Below are 26,536 nucleotides of genomic sequence, written 5' to 3' on the forward strand. Positions count from 1 at the left end.
CCGGTTCCAAAATATTCCACTTCGGTTCTCGATACCAGTTCTTCTTTTAAAAAAAAAAAAAAACCTAAAATTAAGAATAGTAATTATAATAATTAGTATACTGTATAATACTATACTTAACACGCTTGCGAGACACGGACAAACGCACTCGTGCACACGATAAAAATGAAAAAAATAAATTACCAATGCACAAGCACAATATCGTAATGATTAAATTCATAAATCATAATACATATTAAGTTCAATGGTCATTATGACAAACTAAACATATTATAGTTCGTATTGTGTCACTCCGGTGATTGGTTATCGGTCGGCCTATCAGTTATCAACTTGTCGTAGTATCATCAAAAAGTGTGAATCGAGAAAAAAGAGAACCGGTACCGATAAGAAATGTTTACAAGAACCGAGAACCGGAACCGGCCCATCCCTAGTTAATATTATTTTAAAACGCGCGTACAAGTATTACCTATATAATATGTATAATATAGTGAAAATTAGGCGCCACCGCTGCGTCACGTGAACGCGCGAGTTCGTCTTTAATCGGTGTGTGCGCCGTCACGCCGCCGCGTTTCGATGATTGGGGGGGGGGGAGGGTTGAAGGGGGGGGTTGAAGGGTAAACAAAGTGTAAATGCCCACTGCAGACCGTGAGTAGGTTACGCGGCGGCGGCGGCGGCGGTGGCGTAAAAATAAGAAATATTAACATAAAATGCAAACGAGCAAGGTGAAAAATAAATTTCACCGTCGACAGCCGATTTTCGCGTTTCGTTACACATTTGCTAAGACAATAAATTACGGGAGAGGAGGAGAGGGAAAAAATGAACGGAAAAGTTATTGCTCTGCGCAGCGCTGGCGACGTAATTGAAAAACGTTGATTTATAGACGCGGGTAATTGGAGCGCGCGCTGCCGTCTCTCCGACAACGGAATCGCATCTCTCGACTACGGCGGCGGCGATACGATGACGTGCCCGCGTAGACGCCACTACAACAACGCGGCTGTATAGGTGTAAACGGAAACGGCAATATTATTACGCAAGCCGTTCACACGCGAATCGAAATCGTTTCTCTCGTCGGCTCTCCCGTCGACGTGTAGACGAGGTGTATACGTATTATACGCATATATTATTATAATATTATTGTTTCACAGCCACCGTCTTCACGCGTACGGGACAGGTACGCCGCACTATTGTAACATTGTTATATTATACTTTTCGTCGTTCGTACAATAATAATTTATGTGGGCACAGCGTCGCGCGCGAGACGACCCGCGAATACGAATCGACCGTGACAAATGTTCGGGCCAAGCCATTACGCTAATCGAATTCGAATGTTTGTGATTAATTCAAAACGGTATATGTATACGCTACACTGCTGCGATGCGCATAATACATATAATAATACGTGTTCTTATCTATCGTGTCTGTTTCGTTGTTTCGTCTGTGTGTATATGTATATATAAACCTCCGAGACGGGTCACAAAAATCTAGTGACTTTTCGCGGGCTAACCGCGAACTCGAATGCGCACGAATGTGCGTGCGCGCGCACACACGCACACATATTATATGTATTAAATACGAAAACAGTGTGTTGATAATTATTGAAGTTTGAACGTCGTCGCGCCGTCGCCACAGTGATTAACGTGCTGTGCGATGGAACGCGCGGACGACGAAACCTTCAGCGCGAGTCGTCATTGCAGTTATAATAATAATATGCGACGGGCGGCAGAGGAGCAGACGTCCACAGGCCAAGGATTTTATAGATTTTATGGATGTTATGTGTTGTATATATATATATGTACATAATAATACTATAGAGTATACATTCATTAAATATACGTCTTCCGCATTTAAGCCCGCCGCGAAACAATCACGGTTTTACAGTAAGACCGCAACAGTCAGTGTTCTTTATTATTATTATTTTTTTTTTTTTTGCCCAAAAGCTTAAGAATTATACTGAGCACACTGAGGGTACCGTGGGCGGAGATTTAGTCGAGTCTTATGGATAAAGGTTGTATTTAAGCGATCGATCCATTTCGCATAACCACACGCCTCTACAAATGTTTTAAATATAGTTCTTTCTTTTACCATAATATCATCATTATACTAATTATCGTGCAGTAGTAAACATTAAACACAGGTATTATAAATATCAATTAATCATGATCAGAGTTTTACGGATTTCTATAACATCAGAAAACTTTGCTGATTCAATTCGTATTTAATGCATTTGGTAAAATAAAATGTTTTTTTTTTTTTTATTATAACGAGATGAGACAGGTCTGCTTAAAATAAAATAAATCTTTATAGCAGGTCGTTAATTATTTTATAGGGATTAAGCCCCTTCTCCCTACGACAACCACTGCACATATTTTGGACCCTTCTACGAAAGCTGGTGTTTCAAATGTTTAATATTATGAAACATTGGTTAACTTGCTCTACGTATAGTATAGAAGGTTTCTTTGAGTGTTCCTCGTAATTTAGTACGGTGCTAGTCACTTTAATGGATGTCATATTACATTTGAATTTGAATTTAATAATAAATCATTGGATGCGCGAGCGCAAAAAAAAAAAATTCTATTCGGAGTTTTGTAATTTATTTTTCTATCATTAATACAGTAGGCTGAACTGAAAAATATCACACATATTATATTATTATACCATAGTTTATATTTTGTTATTCATAACTTATAGGTATGTACACCGAGGTTTCTTAGTAATAAAATAAAAAGTCTGATATATTCATTCACTGGTAACATACACTCATTGTTACTTTTACCTTATAGGTTATATAAGTCAATACCGAGTACCGACAAACCGTTCAATGGTGTGAATGGGTTCGTGAAGATAGCTTCACAATTCCAACTATATTGAAAATGTAGTTGATATAGGTTCGCTTTCAGGATTATTAATTTTTTCTAAATGCCTTGCATATAATGAAATAAGTAAATAATTATCACTCGTGACAATTGAAAATCGAAGCACTTTTTCTTCTATAAAAAGTATCTTCAGACACAAAAATGTTAACTGCATATCGTTACGAAACCTATAGCAGATTATAAGTGAAACTCCATGACACTAACTCGATAATTCCAATTGCGTTCGCAGAATATAACGAGGAAAATGCACACAAGCAATCTCGGAATTACCATAATTAATCATTTAATAGTAGGTATCAGTGACGGGCTCTGTTTCACGAAGAAGATTATATTATACGCCTTGCGACTTCAGTGTATAATAATATTATTGGGATCTCCGCACTCGTCTATTTGTATTTCGTACATAAGTAGCTAATAAGTTATACATCTATCAATTTGATTGAGGGCAAAAACATTATATTTAAATAACTATAAATATACGCGTAGGTACAACTGAAGTTGACGTAATATTTTATTCTTCGTTTACACTATAATATGATAGCATTATTATACTCGGTAATAATATTATTATATAGAGTGATTCACTAAACATGGTTATCCTTACGAAAACCCTAAATTTATCCAAATTCTTGAAGTTTTTAATACACACTTAAAGACTATATTTTTATAGTCTCAATGTGTTTTGTACTACCTACCTAAAGAGTGTCTGTAGTGATATTGACTTCTGTTTTCAAACGACCCCCCTTATTTTTCTGTAAATTTCTTAGTACTACATCCGACATTAGATATTTTTTTATATTATAAAATATGGTCTTGAGTGTTTTTAAATAATAAATTTCCAAACATCAAAATTTAAATTAATTAATTGTTAAATGAAAAAAAAATGGGGGCGGGCATTCACTCGGTAAATCACTTTGTATAAGGAAAAAATAACGATAAGTACAGACTAGTAGTATATTATACTACTAGTTCTAATAATTAATAATTGGTAAATACAAGAGTCTATTCATAAATAAAAACAAGTTTTTTTCTTAAATATTTTGATTATGATAATAATTTATTATAATGTAATGCTAAAAGTTTACACACTGTTGATTTCTATATTTTAAAAACAAAAAAAAAAACATAATTTTATGAGCCATAAAAATAAAAACCTAAGTGCTATTGGTGCAATTAGTTTTTTTTTGGCGAGGAGGAGAAGTCTAATAAAAATTAATATATACTTATTATTTACAAGTATATTATATTAAGATATCATAGTATACATTATGGTAATATATTAATTTTTATTTATTACTCAGGTTGGTAAAATAAAAAAAAAACAACTTTATATATTTACAAAATACTATGTTGTAAAGGCTATAACTAAGAACATCCCCTTGGGTACGCCGCTGTTAAGTACTTAGCTATTTAATAAACAAAAAAAAAAACTAAATTTTTTTTTAATTTTTAAACTTATTTAATCTATTACGATTTATTTCTAAATAATATACATATCCTATACATTATATATTTATATACACACTTATTTTAAATTGTTAAATTAATCATAATTATAATGATAATATTAAGAATAGTTTGCACAACTTCAATAATTTTTAATGCCAAATGGCGTTTTGTATTTACGTACAACCATAGGACAACATAATAATAAATATAAGAGAATATTAATATTCTTTGAATATTTTTAATTTTTTTATAGATATAAATAAAAAATACGTAACATGAGAAAAAAATCATTGGAAACTAACTATGGATAAGTAATCAAACAAAATATTTTCACTAATCGGCTATCTATCTATCTAAGTTAGTTGATAATTTTTAGATAGTAAAAACTAAAAGATATTTTTTAAATTTAAAACATGTTAAAATATAAATATTCAATTATTAAAAATGTTGTATTGTATTTAAAATAATTCAAACATCGAATGTCTAAGGAGTATTATTTAATGTATTTAAAAAACACTTTAACGGTAATTTATTCGTATTTAATATTTTCTTAGTAAGAATAATTTGCTATTTTTTGTATTTATAAAAAACCGTTTAGTACAACTATCGAATTTAATTGTTAATATTTAACTAAGAGTATTTATTTATAGTACTAGCTAGCTATAGATTTTTATATACACATGTGACATGCGTTTAAAATAATGATGATTTAACAAATCCATCACAAGACAATGCATATTAGATAAAAAAAAGTATATGTAGCTTCATGTTGGTTGAGAATATTTGTAGTAGTTTTAAGTTTACTTAAATGATATATAAGTCATACTCATAAGGTTCTAAGTAAATACCATTAATATGAAGTTTATTTATTAATATTTCAATTTATTGACTATAAAGTACTAAGAAAATACCATTTATGCTCAGGTTAAAGCAAAAATGTAGCTTTAAAAAAAAAAATACGTTTTTGCATTTACTAAATGATAATCATGCGTTTGTCATCTATCTAAATAAAATAAATAATAGTCCATATTTTTTTACAAAATGATCTGTAGAATCACTATTACAATAAAATACATTTTATAGAGAAAATATATTATACAAACACAAAGTATATGCAATTGTTTCCGGTTTAAATGCGTAGGTATATTTATATTTATATTACTGCTTAAGTTTATATTATGTTTTATTGAGTATAAAATAATTATTTTTATTTTTGTTTTTAGGTTATTTATTTATTTATAATATGACACTGTTTCATTGCGAATATTTTATTAAAAATATTCTATTTCAACAAAAAATAAATCAAGAAAATGTTTTGTTTTACGTAGTTGACCATGACGTTTTTTGTATTGAAAATAATTAGCGTAAATTCAGTATTTCAGAAACCTTTGAGACATACACGTAAATGATTATTTTCTCATACCTTAATATTTTATAAAATTATTATTATCAATTACTTTTAAAGATTGTAAACGACATCAATAAGATGCAGTAAACAATGTTTCATACTGTGTTCATTAGCAGTTTTTTTTTTTTTTGGGGGGGGGGGGAGGAGAGGATATCATACTATTTATTATACACAATCTATTTTTTATTTTCGTTTTTTTTATCGATTTATTAAGGCTGATTAAAATTTGTTTTTAATTATATATCAGACTAATTTGTTGTATTTAGTCAGTATGTAAAATATTAATATATGTGAATTTTCATTGTTAGAGTGTTAGCTGAATTTAATGAGCAGGTTTGTTGTATAATATTAGTTAACTTATAAGAAATTAAAATAACATGACCAGGTAATTGCAAAAACATTTACCTATGAGGACATTCTTATAAAATTGGTACTATTAAAATGTTTTATTTATATTAAGTACTTACTATAGAATGAATATAAAAATGCACAAAAAAAAAAACTAAAATAATGAAAAATAAACAAGCTAGAATACCAGAATACAAGAATTTTGAATTTTGATATTTTTTAACTTTTTTTATTCTTATTTCCACAGAAGTTATGTAGGTACATTATTATTCGGGTACCTACAATATTTTCATTGTATTATCGTTTTTTTTTGTGTTTAATAATGTAATCTAACATGTCGTCGCTTGTAGAATAAAACCAACGATTATTTAAATGTTGCAGGGCGAGACAGGTTTTGATTAATTTGATAATTTACTGTCGTAATCATCGCGCGTTGTTGATCTCCATCACAAATGTTCGCAAGCGCGTAACTACATAATATACGATACAATATTATTCATTGTACCTACATATGCGCGGATAGAATATATGATAGTAATATAATATAATAATATATTCGTACACAGGTAGTACAATAATAATATAAGGCGTACAATATAATATACACGGTAAACGCGCGCGTGACGCGTCCAACAGAGTGTAATCTCGCTAAAACAGTCAAAAGTAAAATGATTCTATTCAACCACGGAGGCGTTTGTGTATTTCAATTCCGCGATCGTCGTCACCTGTTCAAAAGCGTGTTATTCACGTCGGTTGAGCACACACACACACACACACACACACACACACACACACACACACACACACTCGCACGCGCACGCAAAATATATACATAACAACTACATAAGAGTAAGACGTATAATATATTATAGTGGCGGCAATACCAGCTGGGTAACGACACGCGTGCCGTTTTGAAAAAGTGTACGAGATCATTCAACAAGTTTCTAATGATGTATTTTCTGTAACTGGTAGATTATTGAAGATATTAAATGGCATTATACTGTACGTTCGATAGACATTGACGCGTATGACAGTTCGTTGTTAGAAAACCAGAGTAGACATCCGTGTATTATTATGACTCAGTCATTTAAAGTTTCGATGTTTTTTTTTTTTTTTTTGACAGAGAATTGGAACGCGTATCTAATTTTCATACTTAAATATAATGTCATGTATCGACATCACCTAACCGGGCGGGTGTATGAAAAAATTAAAATATTTGAAATAATATGTATAATTATATATATTTATATTTTTATACAAATTTAAATTGTTAACATAGTTGATAACACACAAATTTTATTTAAAAACAAAAAATGAGTTTTAAACATTCAGATTCAATGTAGAAAATCGATTTTAGAGACGCAAATAAGGTATAAAGGAACATTTATATATTTAAAGTTATAGGGTTTGATCCTGTATTTGAACCTTTTTCGGATAGAAGCAATATTTAGCTTAACTACCTAAAAATTAGAATTTACTATTTACAGTCGCAATAAGTGGTTGTAAAACCCGATCATGAATATTTTACCTTTTTGTAATACGATTACAAACGATTGTCGGCTGATCAAAGGCATTTTGTTTGTTAGCTGAAAAACGAACGTTTGCTAACGTTTTTATTAAGTGACCGTTGTCAAATTATTGTTGATGCAATTAATTATAGTTATGTTATATTATATAAATATATTATGGACTTGGGTTTCTGCTTATATCTATTTACTCAATTTAAATACTCAATGCCCAGGTTTACTTAACACCTGAGTAGGTAAATTTACAGTAGAGTGGCTTTTTCAGTTTTATTTTTCTATTTGTATTGAATGTAATACGACTTATACGTCAATAGTACTTGATATTTGGGAATGACAAATCAAATATTTTATTCAGTATTATATGTAATAAATAATAACAGTAATATATAACGACTTCGCGTTTCCAAAAGTCGAGCACAATTTATTGATGTTTGTTAAATTTCACTAAATAATTTTACAACCTCATAAATTAATATGATAAATCTATACACATTAGTCATCCTTATTTCCTGTCATGAAACACATTTTCGTCTAATACCAATAATACTCACTCAAAACACATTGTAAGAAACTTACCTAAACATAAGGTTTTTCTTATGCAAGTAAAAAAGTAATTGACCAAAATCAATTACTCTCCTTTGCCCCATTAATGGTTCTGAAAAATAATTGGAGGTATTGATATTTTGATTTATTGGTATTATAATTTACGTAAAATTAAATTAATTTTTTTAGGATTTTTTTGTCTATGTATTAAACTATGTAAAAATAGTATTTTATAAATTATAATACATATATAATAATGTGTATTAATTTTTTTTCTAACTTATTATTAATAAATAATAATGTTAATGTATCATAATCTTCAAATTACCAATTTATTTATATTGTATATTTTCTTAATTGAATAATAATCAAAATTAAATATTGACAATTTAATACGAGTATCTGAAACATTAGTTTTTATATTATTATTATTTTTTTTATTTATATTATTTTGTTTTCAAATTATGATTATATTAGTATTGGTAAGGAAAAAAACCCTTACCATATTAAATCAAACCTTGAATTAATCATTCATTTATTGTTAATTTTCTGTTTTACAAGATCGAGGATATTATTCACCATCTACTGAATTAGGTGTTTATGAATATTTTAATAATTATATTATCAAAACTGTGTGTAAATAATCGGAAACTTTAAATTAGTTTATTGAAATAATGTGCCAATTCAATATTCGCCTCTGTTTTGGAGTTAAGTACATCATAATATTTTGGCTTTCGTTCATTAATTTTAATAAAATAATGCGATTAAGACAATTAACCAGAAACAAACATGGAGTAGTCAGTATTTTATACTATTTATAGTTTTGGAAAACGTTATAGCACTTGGGTTTGAATATGACAGCATTGCTTCCACCTCGTCTCCGTTATTAAACAAAGGAGTTAAGTGGCCTTCGCATACCATATTTTACGGAATATCGATGTCAAAAGAGAATATTAATTTTATAAATTATAATATTATGTTATTTTAAATAGTTTTTAACAATTAGCATCTAACAGTAAAACAAATTAGCTCAACTACTGTGATTAAAGAACGTTTATAAATTATAAATAGATACGTGTGAATGTCTCACCCAGACAATAGTGTAAGTCAATTTTAAAAGCAATAAAAAAAATATTAGAAATAAAATAAATATGATATGATTAAAACAAAACAAGTGGCGAATAAGTTATTACTTTCATAGGTTCTTAGATTTTTACTCTCCAGCAACAAAGACAAAATTGATAAGCTCATGATACGTTTAGAATGTATGTGGATAAAAAATAATGTCGAGGGATAACACTATATCGCCGTCGCAGAGAATTGTCTGAAATAAACACTGACTGGCGATGACGACGCCGTGACCAGCGAGGTAATTGTGTGACGTGACACTCAGAAAACGGATTGGCCGTATAGCGGAGAGTTTAACGTACTTTGTGTACAGGCTTTTGTTGTCTTTTTGGAGATTTTGGACGTGAAAACATTAACCGATGCGCGTACGAGCGTATAATATACTCGTACATTTAATAATGTATACGCGAAACGTTCACCAATTTCATTAGGGCTTACTATATATATATATTATATGTAATGCGCGTGATTATCGGCTCGGTCGCTTATTGGTTTCACGCATCGTTTATTCATTACATTTTTGTCCTCGTTATTGTTTGTGTTGTACGGTCAAACGGATAATCAGCAAGCCAAAAGTATTGTTTTACAAAGAAAATATTATTATATTCGTATATTTTATTGCAATAGATTGCAATTTAATAAAAAGCAATATCTCATATAACCATTCATATATTATATAGATACCCAGTTTGTTGTAGGTATACAAGTATACCTTACTAAGTAGTAGGCAGGTACATAATATAGGTAGATATCAAAGAGTTGATATAATTTTATCAAAAAATTAATTAAAATTCGCGTGTTTACATATAATATGATTAATCTGGGACACTTGTTAGTATTTTTTAAGCTTTATATACATTCTAAAGTTATACATATTGCACAAGTAGTACCTACCTCGCTCGGTAACATGTTTTCATAGTATTAAAAAATCTAAACTGCAGTGTGTTCAATAAAGTGATATGTTTTATATCCTTCCTCAAATATTTATATTATTTTGATGACGTACCTATTCATAAATATTTTATAATATCCATTTACTTTATTAAAATGTTATTTTTACCCTTACCACATAACTAGTTTTAAATTTTTAGACATTTTAATTTCATACTATTATTATAATATAACCACAATTTAATAAGAACAACGTCTCAATTCACTATTTTAATAAATTGTAGATTTGGTTTTTATTATTTGTGTTATAAAATCGCTTTGGCAAGTATAGGACTTTTATAAAAACCCAAAATGAATAACCTTTCTATAATATATTAATCATATAATCTAATACAATAATTAGTAATAATACAAAACTAATATTAATTATAGACCCATAGTTTGTTTGAAAAAAAAATCAGAAGATGAAATATTTGGATTATCAACCCTAAAAAAATTGAAGTTGAAGATTACTTTATGTTTGACTCAATGCCTATTTATCCATTTAACGAAATAGTCATTACAATTTAATAATTATAATATTTTGTTGATTTATATTTATTAAATATTGGTTTATTTCTACATATTTTATGGGGTTTAATAAATTTACAAACTACAAATTGTTAAGTAAACATAAAAACATAGTTTTTTTTTTATATAATGTAGCTGAATAACCCAGCTTCGCTCGTATGTTAAATTGATTCATATATTAATTAGTTTTTTATTATAATTAAACTATTTAAAACCTAGCCATGTAATACATAATAATTTTTATAATTTAACTTAATTTATTATATTTACAACTGAAATGACAAATAAAATGAAATTGGAAATAATAAAAGTGATTTACTCGTAGGAATATTTGAATCAATTTTGTGAAAAAAAAGTTAAATAATGTCATCAAAAAATTAGAACATAAAAAGGCCCGTTTTTTTTTATATAATATATATAATAAGGATATTTTGTACAAAATCATATACAAGACATATAATGAATGTTGTTTATAAAATATTTAATTTAATTTATTTGATTGCATTAAGCAGTAATACACTAATTAAATTTTAAATAAAATTATTACATTGTCATTCAAAAACAAGTTAAGCGCAATTTTATACTTTTAACGGAAACAAGTACATACAATATATTTACATTATTATATTTCGTGTTATATTGAGAACTGATCTTTTATTAGGAGTGTACATGTCTAGTATTTTGACAAGGTTATTTTTGTAGTAGTTTACAATAATCTGGTAATTTAATGCTTTGGGGTCTGGGTCATTTACAGTATGAGATATCGAATTGCACATTAATACGCAGTGCAAGTACTTACCAACTGTTTTAGGTACGAGAAAATAAAATTTGGTACAGTTTAATACTTTGGATAAATATTTTTTATTTGTATATAATCAATCATAATGATTTATATTTCCAATACAATAATTCACTGATTATTTTAATAATGCTTTTTTATAAGCTAACAATATTACAGTGACATTATCATTTATCTCAAGTTTCAATGAATTTTCTAAAGTCGTAACCATCGAATAATGTACTATTTAATTTATTATTACACGTAAAATGATTTTCAATAAACTGTAAAACATGCTTATACCTTACCAAAAATGATACATTTGTTTTTATATAATATTAATATGCTGCAATGATTGTAATAATATTAATATACATTGTGCAACCTATCCTAGTATCAGTATACCACTGTATATTATATTATATTATTATATAATATATATTTTATAACTGAAAATAATTATTTTATTTTTCAGTATACATAGTGATTTAACGTAATTGTGGTATTATGTAAGTTGTATAAGTAAAATTAGTAAAATTGTCTTTAAAAATAATATTGTATAATACAAATAACAATTTATTATGACTAGTATAAACTACAACTACAACTAGGCAATGGCATACAATAATATTATATAGAGCTTAATTTTATTGTTATTATTGATTAATACTCAGGTTTTAATTAATTCTTCCAAATGGCTTACATAATATTTCATTGTTGAAACTAACTTTTTTCAACGTGATTACAATTTAAAAAAAGTCTGCAATGGTAGATGAACATGCCCATTTATCTGTGTTTACGTTTGAATATTTCATATTTTGATAATTTTATATTAAGTCTATTCCGTTTCAGTATAACGTTTGATTATAAAAACTACTATGCAGTCAATAAACTGGTCGAGTATTATGGTAAAAAAAAAAACTTATCTTTATCTGATCTAATAGATACCACCTTGCGCAATTCACATCTATGAGGAAGACGTTGTATTATTGTCTATTGATTACAGTAGGTCGCTTATTGTCTCTTAATAATATGTGTAGTATTAGCAAACGTTTTGAAAATCAAAATTTTATTACAGAAGTTGTATTCAAATCTACAATAAGGCCATGTATGATTGGCATACACAGTCCAAAAAATTACCTATTTCTTCATAACGCAGCGCAGTAAACCACAGCGTGAATGCATAAAATTATTTTTAATTATTATTTCTAACCTGCAAATACAAATCATCATTACGACGATTATTGACAGAAAAAGAAAAATTGACGTATAATTAAAATTAATAGAAGTATTATTAAAACATATTATTTGGCAATAAGGTACCATATTGGCACCATTACACCAATCAGCAAGACTTAATGGTGTTTGGAGGAAGCACATATAGCCCAATTTTTTTACATTGGTGTAGATATACTGTTGTGAAATAATTTCGTTGTATGACAGATAATTGAGTGTGCAAATGTATTATCGTATGTCTTGCTACGATAACTGGAAAATGGAAATAATATTACAAAAGGGCACAAGTATAGGTAGGTATAATGGCTCTGATGTACAGTAGGTGTCAAACATAATTCGTCGACGAATAGGTCACTGCTGTAAAGTATAATATTATGTGTTAAATTTGAATATAATGATAAATCATTGCAAACAAGAAAAGATTTTGAGCGAAGAGCGCGTATCAGCTTATACCACTGATTAGTATGATATGTTTTTTGATATTGCTATTAATTTAATTTATTTAACTATTAGTATTACGATGGATTGATTTAATTTTTGTCGTAAATCAGTGTGAACTTGTTTGTGGTCAAAATGAGTAACAGCTTAAAATCGATCCACATACTATTTCGAAAATATCACTGCGTAATATGCAGTAATATGCATAAAAGTTTCGGATCCTCGAGAAAAATATCTATAAAAAAATAAAACATCAAAACAACCAAATAAAAAAATCGTTAAAAACAGTTTTATACTTCGTTTAATAAACACCTATAACCACGTCAAAATGGCAACTGCATGTACTGATGTATACAAATATATTATTTTGTTATGTGTGCAATAACATTTTTATAACATTAATTTTGTTGTTTTCCGTGTACAGTACATACCGATGGCGGCCAGCACGCTGAGCCTGATGACGCAGTCGATCGACCGGTACTCGTCCATCAAACACCCGCGGCACAACAGGTTGCACCGGGACAAGCACCCCGCGTACCTCGTGTCCGGCGTGGTGGCCGCGTGGACGGTGGCCGTGGTCGTGTCGGTGCCGCGGTACGCGTGGCCGGTCCACCGGCTGATGGCGGACATGCGGTGGACGCGGTACTACGAGACGTGTTACGTGGCCGTCGTGTTCGCCGTGCCGTGGGCCGCCGTGGCGTTCAGCCAGCGGGCCGTCAGCAGGACGCTGTACATCACGTCGCTGAAGGCGGCCGCGGCCCGCGGACAGTTGCCGTTGCCCATGCCCATCATGACCGCCGAGTGCAAGCAAGTGATCCTGGTGGCGTCCATACAGAAGAACACGACTGTCCAGTCCAAGGTGAGGGGCACTTGATGTTGTACAATACCACACGGTGTTATGCGCGGTGTTGAGTTCAAAGAGAGAGCGAAAACGATGTCTAGACAAATATTAAATTACTATTTTAGCTATAAATAATAAATATCTAGATTATTGTGAAGATGGGATATTCGATTTTTATCTAGACAAATTTGTAGGCAACACTTTTTTTTAATCTAAATTTTCATCTTACAGCAGTTAATATTTTTTATTAATGCTCGCGACACGCTATCGGATTCTCGACTGAGTAATGCGATTAGGGGAGGCTCAACCGGGCGGGCTTGTTTTGTGTCAACAATATAATATATTATTATAAATAATAAAATATTTACGTCGTATAAAATACAATTAGTAAACGGTTATTGAAAAAAATTACGCGACGAGATTTATCTAGATATCAATGTAGATTTCCATAATTTCATTTGAATCCTAAAACATAGCAAATAAATACTAATTTATTTATTTATCTAGATGAGATATGTAGGTAGGTGCTATATTTGTATCTAGATGAGTTATCTAGATATCACCTGACACTGATAACACGTAATAATGTCGCGAGTTAAACGTCCAGTGTCGGCCGCCCAAATCCGTATATACGGTATTGCTGGTACAGGGCATAGTCGTCTAGAACATTTTGATTTTGTTGTAATAAATGTACTAAATGCTCAACTACGGCTAAACATGAAATCGAATAGTAAAGTTCACGACGCCTATCAGAGGTCAACCTCAATATACGACAAATGATTCTGGGAAGGGGTGGAGGGGTAATATTCACACTGCGGGGCTAAGGCCCATCCCTTAATATGCCAATGCACATATGATATTTCCCTTCCCAAAATAAAAACAGGATAGGTACCTCTGAATATTATAATGTTACTGTGTATATAACAGGGGCGGTGAATGTATAATAAATTATTTATTATGTTTGTTTTCAATCGAACTTTTTGAAAAGTTCACATTGCATTTTTATACATTTGGATTGAATTTAATTTTAGAAATGTTGATCGCGTATTTTTCTGTTTGAAATTTACTTCACTTTTTATACAGTTTCTTTTTACCTATTCAACGAACGAATTTATTACTGTTATCTGTTAGATATCTATCACGTTTGTATGTAATAGTTAATGCGCATTAACCTACGTGCATCTACATACATTTAAAGTAGTACGGGAATAGCATTAAAATTACTTTAAAATCAAATTTAATTTAAATATTTTTTTTTTATATTAACTAAGCTTTATATTATGTATTTTGTGATCAAAACAATATTTATAAGTGGTGGGTTATTGTTAGTGTAGTACAGTTCGGCGTTATGAAATTCTCACCAAAAATATCAATTAATATTAAGCTGTTATTAATTGCATTTCTTAATCCCAGATATTATGAGATTTAATTCTATTTCATCGATCGAATTGAATAATTAATGCACAATAGCCTAACGAGAATTAAAAAGGCGTTTATTTGTAGCTATCGCCCAAATTAACTTAATCGAACACGCGTATTAGCATAATATGAATTTGGAAGTGTTTGATATAAAGCTAAATCTCCGGAATTAATAATTTAATATAATGGAATTAACAATAGGTATACAGCCGTTTTATGAAACATGTCTATGATTAATCAATACCTGCAAAGCTCAATAAGTTACTAATCCATATTTTAAAATCTATTGGCAAAAAAAAAAAAAAATAATTAAATACTGATATAATAGGTAATATTATATTGATTCCACGTTAATCAAAAACGATGTTTGAAATTGAAAATGGCAATCGAGTTACGAGAGTTGGTTAATTTATAATCCAAAATTAACAAAAAAATGACCAATGCATAAAGTTAGTTATGTTAACATTAAGTATTATCTGGCAATACATATTTTAAAATATTATACATAATACATTTATCTGGAATTTTTGTAGTTTTCTAAAAAAAATATTTTAACTAAAATCGGTTTTATCAACCATACAAAAGTAGAATATATTTTTATTAGCGGACAACGTGTGTGGGCTTTAAAAAAGTAGACTTAAACGCGGAAATTCTAATCGTATTGGTAACATTACCTATAATGTCAAAATGGCGTGTTTCGGATGTCGACAGGAAATAAATTCGATACATTTGCTGAATCAAAACAGCTTTTTTTACGGTACCTAAAAACTACCGACCGCGACGGTGCAGGCACACCACAGGCACCGAACGTGAGCGACAGCACTGAAAAAAGTGAAACGTATAATATATATATTATATTTGTGGTAATACCATTATAATTCACAAACACGAGAAAATAAACCACCAACTTTACATCTATCATATATTATTATTATAATGTACATTGCACACGATATGAACGAATCTGTATAATGCTCGTTCGTGGTTTCTTCTTATCGATAAATCTATGGTATACTGATCGATACTGCAGTCAGCGTTTCTAGCACACTTTTTAATCAGCACCTAAACGTATATAAGCATATAATTTAAGTATATTATACAGGACGATTCACTAAGCATGTTCAACCCATTTTTAAATGAATATTAATTTATTCAAATTCTAATTGTTGTAATTGTATTGTATTATATGTATTTAAGGAGTGTTTCGTGTTGATACAAACTTCTATTTTTCAAATGAGAACACTGGTATTTTTTTTCTGTAATTTGTTGAGTAAATATATATATATATTTTTTAAAGTTTGATGAACAATTTTTATTTAGTTAATATACTTAGAAAATATTAGTCCTTAAAAAATGTTTTCCAAAAATTTAAAATAGATTTAATATTATTTTTATCTAGTATTTATTATATTTATTATTTTCAAAAATTATAAATGTTTATAATTGCAATTAATTACTTAAATTTTCAAATCACCATAGCCTCTCTCTTATCATTACGGGCCTATTTATCCTTCAAACACAAAGTTAAATATTTAAAAACAACTTGTTTAAATTTAATTTTGAAAATTATCAAAAAGATCATTCGATTAATAATTTTAAGTAAAAAAGTAGGGTTCTCATTTAAAGTATAGAAATTTGTATCTACATTGGGGACTTCTTAAAGAGACTTTTTAAGTAGTAGAAAAATATCAAGAATTTAAAAGTATGGTTTTCAAGTATACTTGCAAGTATATGCAAAAATCAGGTTTTGAATAACTGCATTATTGAAGAAAAAATTGGTTGAGCATATTTATTATTTATAGTGAATCCCCTACTTATACATATCTTTAACTATACGTGTATACAAGTAAAATACAATATAATATACAATATTATAGTGGTATGTATAGATGAAGAGGAGACGTTTTTGAGAGGAGAGGGTAGCTGCGGTAAAGTGTGTAGTTTCGTAGTAAGCAAAATCGTATTTCTATTGACGACTGGCGGGAAGGTAGTAATTGATAATGGTGTGCGAGTCTGAGGTGCGGAGGGCATCTGATAAAAATGCTAATACGCTGAGCGCTTTCGTCTGACATTTTTTAGACTCGCCACGTCACGCGCGGCTATGAGTGATGTGCAGGGATGTACCGCTGTCGCGTGCAATCGATATTATACGATTTAAGTGTTTCCGAAGCAAACAAAAAAAAAAAATAAAAAAATAAAATAAAACCTTTGGCGAAAATTGTTTTTCAATATCCAATTAATACAAGAGCATCAAATAACCCGATTATTTCCTGGATTTTATGCGTTTGTACCGTGACTGAATTGTTTTTTTTCGGAGAAGACGAATAAAAATAAGAATTTTGATTATTCCTAATAGATATCGTCGATTGCGTACCTATATATTCTCTTGATATTACAGATGTGATTATTATTTTATCCGATACAAAAGTACATTTATGATCAATGAATGCAATCGGACGTGAATACGTGAACTAAAGCGCAGTCGGAAACAATTTAAATGTATTGAAGGTTACAATATGATCATGATATCATTCACGATGGTATCATGTAAATTATATTAATATTTAATACCTAGTTCCTATATAACTCCGATTGTTACAATCGCAACACCATCGAAAATTAATTACTTAAATATAATTGTATTTTATTTATTCGTATATACCTACCTTACAATTATCATTCGGATATCGAATTGAATAAGACGTCGTGGAATTAATGGTATAAGAATATTGACATGGTGCATTTTATATCGACTATAGTAATGAATTAAATTATTATAATATTATGATAAACTTGTTACAGAGTATTTTATAAATTTAACAATTTGAAAAAAAAAATATCAAAGAGGGAGGTCATATAATGATTGAAATAATTGAAGTTATAAGTTACTATAAGGTTATAGTAAATTTTTAAGATATCACGGCACTAATAAATCTTTTAAACGTTGAACTGGGTTTTATCTGGTATTGTTATTGTTGTTAGAATTGAAAGTAACATGTTAGTATAAGATTCTAACCGTTAAAGGAAATTTTTACAGTTGTTTTTATTTACGTAATTTTGATATATTTTTAAATCTATAAACGTTCATCGCTTCAACAGTCACACATATTTCTAATTATTAATATTATTATTTATTTATGTATAAAAATAATGATTTGTATCAAACAGAAAACAATATAAAACCTATAATTTTCATACTATAGGATTTAACGTATTGTAAAATAATATAAAATTAGTTACTGATTATCAACTAAATAATATAAAAAAAAATGAATACGTCTAGTAAGAAGTGACTTTTAATTAATAAAGTAACTCTTTATGTAACTTAGTTAAAAGTAACTAGAACTTACCTTGTTCACTTGTTAGTTAATGCACAACCTTGCTATTTATATTAAATGCCAAACGATTTAAATTCGCACGTCTTTATTTGACATTTAGATAATATAATTTTGTAGCTTTTGTATATTATAAGCGTGTATTATATAACGATCGTCAAAATATGAAGATAGAAACCACTACAAAGACGATTATTTCATTTTTGATTATTTACGACTACCGAGTCTCTATCTATTTTATTGCTTGTTTAAATTAGGATTTTGGGACAAATAAGACATTTGTATGAGTTAATTCCTTATTTATTTTCTAATATAACTACATTTCGAACATTTCGAAAAAAAAAATGAACAAAATAATGCACAAGTATGCACAAACCTCATTGGATAATATTATTGGTTGAAAGCGATGGGATTTTAAATTCTGACCTTTCTCTCAATAAGCTTTTATTATATATTATATTTTATACAACAACTAATTGTAATTTACAAAATGTATTTAATTATTCAAAACATTTTAACCTACTTTTAAATATTTATGATAACTGCAAAATTAATCAAAATATATCGATTGACCGAGTTTAATAATAATAATAAAAAAATGTTGGGTGACATGTCAGTCAACTTTCCCGTGACGTTTCCTGTGTAACACTAAAAGACTGGATAAGTTTGGTAATCAAGTCTATGTGCGTAAAGAATTAATTCGTACGTCCCCTATAAATAAATTTGCTAGGAAATTAATTAATACATAAAGTAAGTTACGGGAACCAATCGATTCTCATTTAATTAATTATATACGTACAATCGTATATTATAATATTACTAATATCTACCAACAATAATGCTGTCAAGGCGAAGAACCGATATTAGATAAAAAACTTTCAAGCTTTTTTTCGTCACAGATTGCATCGATCGCTTGCGACGGGTGTGGACTAACGAGTTTGACTGTATATTGTTTTTATTTATCGGGTTTTATCTGATTTTCCGTGAATTCATCTTTCGGCGTTTTTTATTTTACATTTTTTTTGCATCTTATCGATTTTACGAGTCAAGTTATTTTTTGGAATTATTTGTCAACCATTTCGTCATAACGTTGGAAACGCACTCGAAAGCATATTGAAATTAAAAGCAATAATTTACGCCTGTTTGTATTTCATTTTAGACGTTACAAAAAAAGAACACCGACGAGAAAATTCAATAAATAACAAAAGGCTCGTAACAATGTATTGTAATTTTTAAAAATTCGAAAATTGTGATCAATTTACATATTTATATATACTTTTACTTAAAAGTTGCATTACGCTGAATTAATAATAATACATGTTAATTAGGTTACTTTATAAAAGTGCATCATTAATAACATACATAATACAATAAAGGGATTTTATTATAATATTATAGTTTGAATCATTTCTAAAAATATTATATTATAAGTTATAATTTATAACAATAACACTATTCAATAACTTACTTTTATCATTTTTATACAATTTTAAAACTTTTATCAATATTCATTATTTATTAAAAAAAATAACATATTTTTTAGTTTAAAATGCAAAGTTTTTATAATGGTAATTTATAAAAAAGATAATTATCTAGACAGTAAACACTTTCATACAAGTACTGAATAAATTTATTATTTTTATTGGAAAAATATGAATAAAATCTGAGTATTAATTTTAAAAATTTTAAAATTAATCCACTCCTTCTTTCTAATTATATACTTAAAATAAATAATCCAATTTATTATATTATTAATTATAAATTGTGTTCACATATTTATAAATTATTAGTGGTTGCGTTTTTAAAATCAAAAGTGTTGTTATGGTTTTCACACAATACACAAGAGGTATAGGATTAGAGATAATGATCTCATAAAAACTTTAAAAATATTATATAAGATTAATTTTGATTTAGAGAAATGATGTACTTAATCTGTATACATTTTAGTACATAAGGGATAACACATGTACAGTGGATTTTAGACGTTGGAGAGGGAGATCCTTTTAAGGATGGCAATACGACGAAAAAAAATAATTAATTTATGAATTAGAGCTATTAAAAACTATTTGAATTAAGTTTACTTAAAACAAAAAAAAAAAAAACAACAGTGTGTTGTAATATTGGTACATTATAATAATATAGAAAGTACCTATAAAACATATTGTATGAAGTGATCGTCAGAATAAATATCGTTTATTAGATTACACCGAATAAACTCCCTTCTTTTTAAGTGGGTATATCCTCTTTTCGTCGTGCAAACCAAAGTGTAATGGCTTCCCGTGAATACTTTGTTTAATTTTTTTTCATTCTCAACCAGCATAAATAAGCATACTCCAAGATCAAAGTCCACGATTACTGTTATAATTATAGTGGAAGCGTAAACGTCAACTCTAACTCACGGATTACGGTACGTGCGCGAAAACGTTGTAAATAACACGCGTTTCGCGAACGGAAATGAAACCTCAAACGGACTCTGCAGTTGTCGTCGCGGAGGAATTATCCGAGTTTTGATATTATTTTAGACGTTATAGTGCTTTTGATATCCTTTAAATTACTCGTGACGATAAAGTGCAATGACAACGGCACACAAAAGCATGACAGCTTAAGTATTATTATTATATCATATTGTCTTTAGTCACATCGTGTATGAGCAACGTCATACTATGATAAGCGTGTGCGATGCTGTACACGAACTCCCGAGGTCGAAGAGAAATAGAATAATCTTTTTCCGAGATCCGTTTTGTTTTATGGATGACCTGAATCGTTTAAGCGGTTCTTCAATAATACGTCGAAATGAACTGGTTATTTTGGAAATAACGCATTGCGCGGCGTTATATTATTATAGGTAATTTAATTGAATTGGAACCGTTAAAACGAATCCTTTGAACTTTAAATATTGATGATAACCAGAGGTAAAAGGCCATTGAACTATAAGGTGCTACATATTATAATGTACGTGATTGGCTTTTAAAAAAATTTAAAGGGACATCGAATCAAATGACATAAAATCATATCAATCAGATCAGGTTATTCGATTCGATAGCAGTACTGTGCATGTGAACATAAAAAAATAATTCATATTTTATGTAATAATATGGTACAGTCACTCTGCTATTAAGTGTAAACGCTTGTTCACAGGTGGCCAATGACGTCGCGGTACAACAACAACCGCAGCAACAGCCGCACTCGTCCCATCAGCAGACGCAACACGAACAGCAACAGCTACAAGCACAACAGCAACAGCAACAGAAACAAAAACAGCGTCCCACGCCGAGCGCTCGGAGCCGGAAACGGTTGGCCAAAGTGTTGGTAGCGCTGGCCGGGGTGTTCGTCGTCTGTTGGTTACCGTACGCCGCCGCGTTACTCTACACCAATTGGTTTTATTCGTCGCCGCAAGACGGTAACGAAGACGACGGCGGCGGCGGTAAGGGCAGACCCGCAATCCACCGGTTGGCCACCGTGGCCGCTATGCTGCTGGGCCATGCCCATTCGGCCGTCAACCCCGTGGCGTACTGGTGGCTGAACCGGCACACGTTGCGCGCCTGTCCGTGGTGCTGTTCGTCCGGCGATCAGTTCGACGACGACGACGACGACGAGGACGACGGCGCCGGATTCGGGTGCGGACCGTTGGGCTGCATCGTCAACGGGGCCGCGATGGCGTTCGGTTGCGGCCGGGGCGACGGCAGTTGCGGCGGCGGCGGTGCTGTGGACTGCGCCGGCGGCACCGGTTGCAGGCAGTCGCAAAACCACACGCCCACCAGGCTCAACCGGTTGCTGTTCCACCGGCAGCCCAACAACCACCAGCGCAGCCGCCAGCCGTCGTCCACCAACGAGGCGGCCCTGGGACCGTTCAACCCGCGGTTCGCCACGCCGAAGAAGCGACCGCAACAGTTGCCCGTCGTCAAGAACCCCGTCATGCTGTATTACGCTTGAACGGTGCGTCACACGACCCCCAGTCCACCCGCATCACCACCCACATCGCGATGTGTCCGCGGTTAAGAAAAAGTCAGCCGGTACGACCTGGGGAGGTCGGACTCGGAGACTCGGAGGACCGTGCGAACTCGTTCGGATTCGGGTGTTGTGTAGTAAACGGTGTTAACGGGACGGCTACGACTATATTATAGAGTGGAAAGGGGCTCCACGAATTCGGCCGCCCAAAGTGAAAATTTTTTCCTCCAAATTTTTGTCAATAATTCGTCGAGATTTTTGAACTTTGACCGTGCCAAATTATCATACGCAATTTTAAAGTACGGCCGACTTCTTTTTGGAGATAATTAGAGGAGGGGACGACTTACAAATTTTTAATTCGTACTTATACAAATACTCACAAATTGCACATGACGATTTGGCACGGTCAAAAACTTTGAAATTATGAAACGGCTAAGTTCCGCGAAAGTTAGCCATGATTTAAACTTTTGTGGATAATTGAAAACGGCTAAAATTACAATTTTTTTTTGAATTTGTGCTTAAATGAAATTACAAATAACTTACGAATTATTGACAAAATTTTGAGAAAAAATTTTCACTTTGAGCGGCCAACTTCATGGAGCTGTGGAATGGGTGTATTTTTTGTTCGTTGGTTTTTAGACATAATAATATGAGCATACCGATAACACTGTGTCGAGCAAGACGAAATGTTCTATCGTCTACGTCCTTTGTAAGTATGTCGCGAATACTGATCGGTATGTGTATGCTAAAACGACGCGTTTATGGGGGTGAGTGTGTTTTTTTTTTTACATTGCTGTCGTCTTGAAAATACGTTTCTACTTCATCATTTCGACGTGTCGCGATTCACGTCTTAACCACTAGTTTATCGTAGACTTGTTAGCGAGGTGATATAATTGCATTTTCTGTTATTAATAATGCAAATTTTAAATGTGTTTTAATCGATATTAATTATTCGTTATTTGTGTATTCGTGTTGACTATTTTCAAACTATATATATATATATGCTATGATATGCTATGATATGATATTTGTGTATTATATTGTGATTTGTTGTTTTACAAAGTGCAAAACACTTCGATCGATGTGTATCTTTACGTCCATTTTAAATATTTTTATTGTGTATATTAATATTCATGCATTACAGATTAAACGATAATCATTCTATAATCATTAAAAACTCGTTGTGTGACGATTATAGTGGATTTGCAGCAAACGAATTTATATTGTGCACGGAGTTGTTAAATAAGAATTTAAATAACGCGTATAGCTTAGAGTATAGTATAATATTAATCAAACCGTTATCGACAAAACGTTTTTTTGTTCCTCGTCTCATAATATTCATCTTTCGGTCGACGGTATTAATTATCGCTTCGATAACTATATCCGTTGGATAATAGGTGGTACGTTAATTCATCAAATAATCGAATCGTTTGTACCCTTCGCCGTGAAAATCAATACATCGCATGCATAACAATTCACGATTTTCATCGCCATTATTATCTGTCAACATTTTATAATAATACGTTTGAAAACAAATTATGCAGCTCTACGAGATTTCCAATATTATACGGTTGTCGTGGACGGTAAAAAAAAAATCGACGTTTTTGGACTATATAATATAACGAATGCGATGGACTTAAACGGATAGCCGAGCTACTCGGTTTACATTAAAATGCAGCGTTATACGTGAAACAAACGTCAATATATATTTTTAAACGCGTACGGAGCACGGGAATATACTTTGTCAATATACCTAGCTACATCCGTGTGCTTTACCACATCCGCAACGACTTTATCTGAGCACTATAATAATATATTATACGATGGATAGCCGACAGATATAAATAAAACATTTCCGTTCAAGCGATTCTTCTTGGTTGCCGGAAATAAAATTATCGACGTAAAAACACGACGAATATATTATTCGTACATCGAAAACGCAAAATCCTAACTATCGTATATACTGCATATTATAGTACAAATTAAATTGCCATCTATGACAGCAGTAGTATTAAATTTATAGGCCAACAGGTCACATAATCGTTCCTTCTCGCGTACCTATTCATAATTATTATCATAATATATTATATACCCAACGTATTAAGGTACTATTTATATTATTTACTTTCCATTATTAATCCGTATACCACCTACAACACACCTTCACTACACTACAGGGTCCAATTATTATTATTATTATTATTATTATTATTACATAATATATTTTCGCGTTACTATATTTTATTGTTCTATACACTCGAATATTTCTGTGATATATTAAATTGTATCATTCGGTACTCGGTACAATCATTCATCGCACTGACAAAAACAAAATAATACATTTCTATAATAAAAATGCTCGTTAAAGTAATATCGTTTATGATTTTCTTCTTTTTTTTAATTTTTTTTTGGACGTTTATTAATACTATCATCCGTGACCCACGACCACGGTACCAATGGTTTTTACCCGAAGTCTGTTATTGTAGGTACCTAATTTTTCACCGTGGCATTATATATATATTTATAATATAATAACACGACGCAATAAGATACCCAATCGACAATTCTTCGTCATATTATATTTCACTCATAAATCTCGTATATGCATTGATAACTCTGAACATTTCACGCATTATACATAGGTACTACGTATCGTACGTGATATTATAAGATAATATTATTAGTATATTATATATGTATCGTGTATATAAGTATATAATAATTGCGTCATTGTTACGTCTATTTTGTGATTTTTGTTTCAATCTTCCTCGTTCTTTTTAATAATTTATTTAATATTACATTATTGTATCGCTGTACGATGTATTTTATATAAATATTACATTATGTATGATAATAATAACTATTAAAAATATATTATATTATATGTGTACTGAAACCGATGTCTTATTTTATATATAGGTTACTTTGATAAAAAAAACTGTTTTTATTTCTTAACCAACAAAGCAAACATACGACAATTTAATATGCATAGGTAGGATTGCGCGTAGATTAGTGTGTATGATAATCAGTATAATATAATATTATGCAGTATTCTAAAAATCTAATTTTTATTTCAAAGTCCAACTTTACTATTTTTTTAAGCATATTAAAACGGAAAAAATAAGAATTAAAAATACATATATTATTATTTGTTTGAGACATAAACCAATAACGTTATAATAAAAATACCCTAAACATATGCGGCCCAACAATTATTTTACGTGGTCTAAAAAGAACTCATTGAAATAATGCAAAAATGTAAATTTCTAAACTGATATTTTAAAATATAACAAAACAATTATATTCCCAAGATGTTTATTGTAAACGATTGGATGATGATCATGCTTTCGATATTTCCACTATTAGTATTTTATAACATTATCGATTTATTTAATCGCTTAACTGGCTGTGATACGTGTGTACGCGTACGGTAATATTTAATACGAACAAATAGTCACGTTGTAAATGTGTATTGTACTTTTATTTATTTAATTTCAATCGTTAGTTGCGTGAAACTTGTATGTTTGTAATTTTATATTTTAATATTTGTTTTAACATTTGGCATGCGTATCTTCTAAAAATAAACAAAAAATAATTTTAAATCATTTAACCTTTACTATTGATTTTAAAAGAATATTCCAGGAATTGAGACGTATAAATAATTCTTTTTTACCAATAGAAAATCCTTGGCAATTAAGAACAACAAGTATTACACAATTAGCTGCATTGATTATATCAAATTATTCAAAACTATTTGATGAATTTATCGAGTTAAAAGGTGATAAAAATGGTATAACTAATATTT

General features: G+C 30.3%; 1 protein-coding gene across 2 annotated transcripts; it reads left to right on the top strand.

Moving 5' to 3' along the window:
- Window positions 1-1,489: 1,489 nt before the first annotated feature.
- Window positions 1,490-25,627, top strand: LOC132929578 (annetocin receptor). 2 transcript variants are annotated; one of them, XM_060995026.1, is made up of 3 exons: window positions 1,490-1,891; window positions 13,613-14,047; window positions 21,922-25,627. In XM_060995026.1, exons 1-3 carry the CDS (start codon window positions 1,763-1,765, stop codon window positions 22,714-22,716), a joined length of 1,359 nt encoding a protein of 452 aa, XP_060851009.1. In that variant the 5' UTR covers window positions 1,490-1,762; the 3' UTR covers window positions 22,717-25,627. The 2 variants fall into 2 exon arrangements, with proteins under 2 accessions (XP_060851009.1, XP_060851010.1); XM_060995027.1 differs by having other exon boundaries at window positions 1,780-1,877.
- The last annotated feature ends 909 nt before the right edge of the window (window positions 25,628-26,536 follow it).

This window comes from Rhopalosiphum padi, chromosome 4 (genome assembly GCF_020882245.1).
Source record: "Rhopalosiphum padi isolate XX-2018 chromosome 4, ASM2088224v1, whole genome shotgun sequence".
NCBI classification, from domain to species: domain Eukaryota; kingdom Metazoa; phylum Arthropoda; class Insecta; order Hemiptera; family Aphididae; genus Rhopalosiphum; species Rhopalosiphum padi.

Coding starts and splice junctions, on each gene's coding strand:
- LOC132929578 (XM_060995026.1), top strand. CDS start 1,763: ATGGATGTTATGTGTTGTATATATATATATGTACATAATAATACTATA. Junction 1,892..13,612: donor TTTACAGTAAGACCGCAACA/GTCAGTGTTCTT, acceptor TTCCGTGTACAG/TACATACCGATGGCGGCCAG. Junction 14,048..21,921: donor ACACGACTGTCCAGTCCAAG/GTGAGGGGCACT, acceptor GCTTGTTCACAG/GTGGCCAATGACGTCGCGGT.